General features: G+C 42.2%; 2 protein-coding genes across 4 annotated transcripts in view; one reads left to right on the forward strand and one right to left on the reverse strand.

Moving 5' to 3' along the window:
* Positions 1-2,593, reverse strand: part of LOC104806809 — a 3,610-nt gene extending 1,017 nt beyond the window's left edge. For 2 of the 3 annotated variants that reach the window (XM_019201760.1, XM_010531882.2), the window contains exons 1-4: positions 1,491-2,593; positions 658-1,400; positions 482-571; positions 5-399 (exon numbers count right to left, since the gene is read on the reverse strand). In XM_019201760.1, the coding sequence (XP_019057305.1) occupies positions 5-399; positions 482-571; positions 658-1,400; positions 1,491-1,584 (1,322 nt within the window). In that variant the 5' untranslated portion in view covers positions 1,585-2,593. The remainder of the gene's footprint in view (positions 1-4; positions 400-481; positions 572-657; positions 1,401-1,490) is intronic. The other variant, XM_019201759.1, reaches the window with a different exon arrangement.
* Positions 2,594-3,907: 1,314 nt separating this feature from the next.
* LOC104807027 (mitogen-activated protein kinase kinase kinase 1-like) overlaps positions 3,908-6,781 on the forward strand; it is a 3,901-nt gene continuing 1,027 nt past the window's right edge. The window contains exons 1-8 of the mRNA XM_010532136.1: positions 3,908-4,836; positions 5,157-5,241; positions 5,355-5,417; positions 5,509-5,666; positions 5,763-5,835; positions 5,918-5,977; positions 6,397-6,510; positions 6,726-6,777. Coding sequence (XP_010530438.1) covers positions 3,908-4,836; positions 5,157-5,241; positions 5,355-5,417; positions 5,509-5,666; positions 5,763-5,835; positions 5,918-5,977; positions 6,397-6,510; positions 6,726-6,777 — 1,534 coding nt within the window. The remainder of the gene's footprint in view (positions 4,837-5,156; positions 5,242-5,354; positions 5,418-5,508; positions 5,667-5,762; positions 5,836-5,917; positions 5,978-6,396; positions 6,511-6,725; positions 6,778-6,781) is intronic.

Genomic DNA, 6,781 nt, shown 5'->3' on the forward strand with positions numbered 1-6,781 from the left:
ATTCCTGCTCTGAGTTTGAGACGAGGAAGGTCTTTTCTCAATGGTTTGCCCCGATATCGTGCTCAAGGAGGATCCTTTAATCTCCTTCGGGCTATTCGTACTTCTCACCGTAGCAGATATTGTGGAGGGAGTAACAGTTAGCTGGGCAGTAGCTACTCGAGTGTTGGTATTACTGCTAGGACTTGCAGACTCTTTAACAGAAGGGACACAATTTTCTCTAGCAGGCTTGAGAACCAGTAGCTTCTTTGATGTGTCGGCCTTGGTCTGCCCACTGAGATTAGACTGGAACGTATTGAGCAGTGCAGTGGGCTGTTGTTGGGCATTCCTTGAAGCAGCAGGACCGATTTCACCAGCTCGAACCACTTGTTTAGTCTTGGATTTATCAGAAGAATTCAGAATCTGAGAGATAAACCAATACATATTGAAGATAGCCCATAGTAAAACGAGGCAATAAGATTAATAGGGGGGGGGGGAATCTTACCGAACCCTTTGGTGCCGAAGGTACAACTGGTATCAACTGCCTCGATTGCTTAATAGTCAATTCCTCGAGTCTTTGCATCTTTACAGATCCCTGAAAATCATAACAATATATCAGACAAACAGACAAATTAAGTTGCGATATAGATATACAAAATATGCAAGTCTTGCCACCCTTACCTGGGGCGGGGTACGAGTTCTGGCTGGAGCTTGCACCAGTGCTTCAGCCATGTTAAGACCAGTAGTTCCCGTTAAAGTACCCGAGGTAGCAACCGTTGCTCGAGGGGACAGTAATGCCCCAGTGCCACTCTTCTCAATGACATTGGGCACCTCAGCCAAAGCCGATGTCCAACCTTCCCCGCCAATCAAAGTGGAGCTACCAACAGGCAAGCTCTGAACAGCAGAACTAAGACCAGGAGATGAGACTCTTAAAACATCTTGCCCCCCATGCCTATCTTCAGTTCCAAGAGAAGGAAAATCCTTATCGAAACCAATTTTCTGAAAGCTATTGCCGATAGTAGGTCCAGGAAGCATACCATTTTCATTGTATAGGTTAGTGTGGCCACCATTTTTCAAGCCCACTGCAAATCCTCGAGACAGATGATCACCCTGTTTCCTAGTGATGGTTGAATGTGATCGTCTCAATTGCTCCTGATCCTTACCAGTTAAGACACTTCCAAAAGGGAAAGTATCACTTTCCCATGGATCCATGTAGCTTAATCTATCCTTCTCCCTGCTACGATCCTTATCTCGATGACTCCTACTGAAGTTAAAACTACTATATGCATGTTTTGAAGACCCACCAGAACCTCTCCGTGAATTAGTGGAAGATGACCGATCAAGAAAAGGGGATCGAATTGTATTGATATCACCTTTGCTACTAGAATTCCTATTCCTGCTACTATGCGGTGACGAAGCAGAATCTAAACAAGAAAACAAATATAAAATTACCATCAACCAAACAATACAGATTAAAACGAAAAAAGAAGCTAAATATGAAGACTCGAGCATACCTGAATGAGGGGAAGATGATAAGCTCCCACCAACAGAAGCACTCCCTGCGGTTCTCAACCATTCCGGAGCTAACGAGGGTTCACTTCTTGCCATTAGGACTGCACATCATCAGATAGAACAAAAAGGAACACTTCTCTGACCTTCCTTCATATCCCCAGGAAAAAAAACAAAGGTTTTCTTCCCGTACAAAACCCACAACTGGTATAACCTATCCTAGTTCTCTCATTCATCTAATCACCTACCGCCGTCTAGTCACTCAAACTCAATTGTAACTTACCCACGAATCGGAATGTATTGTGCGAAATCCGAATCTTATGAATAAAAGAGGTGATGGATACCCTCTTCACCTCCACATCTCACCCAGATGGATTGTTAGACAATCCAAACTCAAACTATAATAGCCTCAACCTAAGGAAGAATCGAGAGAAGGCACGACACAGGAATCCACCCACCTGTTATATAATGGGGAAGAAAGAAAGGGAATTGTTCTTGCAACCTACTTCGCAACTATAACCCAGTTCAACAATGAAATACCAATGCCGTACCCAAAATTACAGTGATGGCACCACGGCTCAACAATCGCCTCAACCAGAAACCCTAACACCTACGCATATATCTCCATGTATGATTACCACACTCGATATGGAATCAGCCCAGGCCCTAGGGTTCGAGACGGCGCAGAATTCGTTCAACACATCATTAGGAGAACACGAACGAGAAACATGAACGGGGAAAGATCAAGCGACCGCAGGGGAAGAGAGAGAACGCAGAATAACCCTAACCCAGATAGAGATTGTTCGTTCATACGCAGGACACAGGTGTTCCGCAAACGCAATCGCTCAATCCAAAAAATGGCTTCTTCCTCGCGTGAGAAAAATAGCAAAGAGGAAACGGGTTTTCGAGGAGCGATGTGGAGAACAGCGGAAGAACAAAGGATTGGAGAGGGAATTAGGGCTTCCAGGGGGCAGGTGCGAAGAGAAAATTAGGGTTTTTGCGATGGGTAGTGAAGACTGGTAGAAGAAAGGAGGCGAACAAGATTTCTTTTTGGTATTGTGTAATTGTGCGTTTCAGGAATACCTGAGAGGAATGAAACGTATGAAGAAACAACAGCCTCTCTGAAGAAAATCGATTTTATTATTATTATACGAATAATATATATTATTTATGTTAACGCATATATGAGCACCGGAAATATTTTTCGTTTTTGGGTATTTAATGGGCCTAACTACCCTATATGCGCTCGCGTATTAGACGTTTAATAATAAAATCTCACATAAATATTCAAATTAAATTTTTTTTAAATAAATATATGAATTTTTATAAATAAATTTTAGACGTTTAATAATGAAATGCATGACTCCAACTGTTTCATACCAAATCATACAAATTTTTTTAATAATTAAATATTATTGGTCGAAATTTAGATTGATATCAGAATTAGAAAAATTCGTATGAATATCTATTTTAAATTTGAGTGTTCGAATTGAGAGTGTAATAGATGCTAAACATCTACATCTTACCGGTTGAACTATTCAAATTTGATATTTAAGAGTTTTATAAAATATAATCTTTGTATCTTATAATAAATATAAAAAAAATTAGTTTCCTATAGCGAAAATCTTGGCATTTTTTCATAAACCTTATAAAATTGTTCTCTTTTATGTTGAATATTAAGCAGTTTTATTTTCAATTTTTTACACAACAATATTTTTATATTTCATAATAATTGTGTAAATGAGAATATTCTATTGTAGTAGTTTATTTATTTCAGTTTTAGTTTTTTTCTTTTCTTTTCGTGGGGAATGCCAATGGATGCCGGTGGCGTTTGCCATATAGTTGAACTCCTCAAACTTTGGAAAAGGGTTGCGCGAGCGAGAAATCTATTCTATAAGAAAAGAGAAGATGATTAAAAAAAAATGTAATATAGCTAAGGGGAAGGACAAAAGCAGCCGTTAATTTGAAGTGCATGGGCCTATTATAACGAAGGCCCATTTAAAGCCCAATAATAGATCCTGAGTCCAAAGATATTTGCATGGGGCCCACGCCCATTGAAATATCCAATCATGTATTTTCCTCCAAATAAAATAAAATAAATATTAAAAAAGGGTAACAGTCAATTGAGGTACCTGGGATAATTATTATTCCACACAGACCGTGTTTCGCTTATCTTTCAACGCCGTTACCTTTACCGTTCCCTCCGTTTCCCATTCTTCTCCTTCTTCACTTTTTCTTCCTCGATTTTCTCGGGAAACTGTCGGAAAATTTCCTAAATTGGATGAAGTGATCGCTATCTGCTTGATTACAAGCAGAAGATGCTCTCGGTTTGAGTTGGAACTGGGAGAGCTGCACATGGACGTAGCTTCCTATGCCTAATCTTCCCCGGATTTTCGGTCGTAGGAAGAGTTCGTCTGCTCCAATGGACCGCAGCCGGATGAAGGGCCTCGCGAGCCGGCGGCTCGAGCGCCCGGCCGCGTCGTCTTGTTCCTCCGCCGAGGACTCCGTGTCTCCATCGGCTTCTTCCCTCTTCACGCGTTCTCTGGATCTTCCTCCTACCAGCTTCAGAATCGGCGGCGGAGAGGGCGAGATGGATCGGATTTGCCAGACGCTTGGGATTGCAAGCCCCGATGATTTCGGCATCCCTGTCGAGGTGTGGGAAGCGAGCAGGAAGCGATCCTCCTCGGATGTTCTCCCGAGGTTAAGGTCTCTCGGGCTCGATAGTCTGAAAATTCAGGCGGAGGAGGTGGGCGAAGCTTATTCTCGTTGTATTGTTGCTGGTAGTTCTGCGGAACGGGACGATACTGAGTCCACGCGTCCGGAGTCGAGTGAGTTGAAAGAGTGGAACACGAGTCTTGTCGACCTAACTCGGATCGGCTTGGTCCAGTCCACAGGATTCTCTGCCACTGCCGAGGGTAGCGGGATCAAGGGCATAAGACCACCGTTACTGAAGCCCCCTCCGCCGATGAAACTACCGCCCCCGATCGATCCGCGGTGTTCTTCTTGGGATTTCTTACGGAGTTTTGCACCGGATAGTGGACCAGGACGTTCGTCCGAGGCGAATCAGCGGCCGGTCTCCTCGTCGTCTTCTGACGATGGCTATAGTGAAGAAAAAGTGGGTGGAGATGCAGAGAAGGAAGAGACAAAAGCAGACAGGCATGACAAAGGGAGTGCTCTTCAGTCGGGGGATACAGCTGACGAATCATGCTCCTTCACTACAAACGACTGTGACACTTCGAGCACGATGTCTCCTTCACCAAATTATCCACCCTTGTCTATCATCACGTCTTGGCAGAAGGGTCAGCGTCTGGGACAAGGGTCGTTTGGCACTGTCTATGAAGGAATTGCTGGGTAAGTCATCAAGTGTTGGTTCCTTAATTGGTGTCCGTTGAACTCTGATGCTTGGCTAAGATCAACTAAAGAACAATGACCCCCTTGGAATCATGAAATGTTAAATAACTTAACATCATAGATTCATAGCTAAAACTAGTGGTTAAGATGAACATCGGTAGATTGACAAAAAAGGCAAATTGCTTCTCTTTGCTAGAAAGGGGAAATCTTTAGACTATCTGCATTCTGCACAAATGGGACACTTTTGCTTTTACCACAAGTTAACTTTTCATGTCTTGGGAGATTACATTACTTTCTACTGATGCTTATAACTTCTGCAGAAATGGAGATTTCATTGCCATCAAGGAAGTCTCATTACTTGATCAAGGAAGTCAAGCTCAAGAATGCATACAACAACTTGAGTGGGTGAGAAAAATTGCAGCCCGGTTGTTGTATTTGCAGTTTTGATCTTCGTAAAGATGTAGCGTCTTTATTAATAAGCTCCTCTCACTTAGTTCACACTTCTCCGTTTTCTCCAGGAGATCACACTTCTGAGTCAGCTTAACCATCCAAACATTGTGCGGTATCGAGGTACATGCAGGGTACGGTCCCCTCCTTTATGTTTTTCTGAATAGTTTTTTCTATCTGCTTGTCTGTTGACTCTGACTATTTCCTACATACTGCTGTTTGCAGGATGGATCGAATCTGTACATTTTTCTTGAGCTTGTTAGCAAAGGGTCCCTTCTAAGCCTCTATAAGACGTATCAACTCGGAGACTCCCAGGTATCCGCTTACACGAGGCAAATTCTCCATGGTTTGAAGTTTCTCCATGATCAAGGCTTTATCCACCGGTGAGAAAAGCAGATAAACTTCTCTTTCTCACAGTCGTTACTGCATTTCGCCAAATCATCCTTTTCTTAAGCTAATTCTTGTCCCATGCAATGAAGGGACATAAAATGTGCAAATATACTAGTTCATGCAAATGGATTGGTGAAACTTGCAGATTTTGGATTGGCAAAGGTCCTTTTCTATTTCCCATCTCAAATGTTTTTCGTTGAGCGACAACTTGTATGCTAATGTTAGTGTTCATTTTGTTACTTAGGTGACGAAATTGAATGATATTAAGTCCTGCAAGGGAACTCCATTCTGGATGGCTCCAGAGGTATGACTTCAACTGTACTGTAACCATTGCTATGGATAATCGTACTTGTTCTTCCCATTTTCAAATGAGCTCATTTGATGATAATGTACACTTCAAGAGAAAGTACAAGTTATCTCTTTGGTTGAGGATATTTTTTTATTCCTGTTTTATTCATAAGTTGACCATGCTTCACCACAAATGTTGCAATCAAGTATTGTGAATTTGTGGCATTCACTTTGAAAGAATGTTTGTTTGGTATGTTCCTCTCTTGTAAAGTAACTTAACCCTGGGTTGTTATTATAAGCATCTTTTCAGCAGTGTTCCTGAGAAATTCACCAGTGTAAAGAACCCCTTGTCAGTGATAATAAATAATTTGAGGTTCCAATTCTATAAGGACTGTGTTTGTGTTGGCGATTCCTGATTAGAACTTATAATTTCAGGTGATAAACAGGAAGACAAACGATGGGTATGGGCGTTCTGCTGACATATGGAGTCTAGGCTGCAGCGTGTTGGAGATGCTTACGGGTCAAATCCCGTACTCTGGTCTGGAACCTGTGAGTTTTACTAGTTGTCTTATGGTTCCACTTTTTTTCCATGGTGTTGACTGGTAAACATGTTGAGGCGGGTTTGCATTTGCAATTGATGCACATACTTAGAGAAGGACCCATTGGATTGTGTTTGTGGTTTAGTGTTGCTTTCACTCTTTCACTTGCTCGGAGCATACAAAACATGAAAAGACTCTCCTTTTCTGCTCTTTACAAAATCACAGGCTCAAGCTCTGTTTAGGATCGGAAGGGGCGAGCTTCCACCTGTGCCCAACACTCT

This window comes from Tarenaya hassleriana, unplaced genomic scaffold, assembly GCF_000463585.1.
Source record: "Tarenaya hassleriana unplaced genomic scaffold, ASM46358v1 Cleome12, whole genome shotgun sequence".
Classification (NCBI taxonomy): Eukaryota; Viridiplantae; Streptophyta; class Magnoliopsida; order Brassicales; family Cleomaceae; genus Tarenaya; species Tarenaya hassleriana.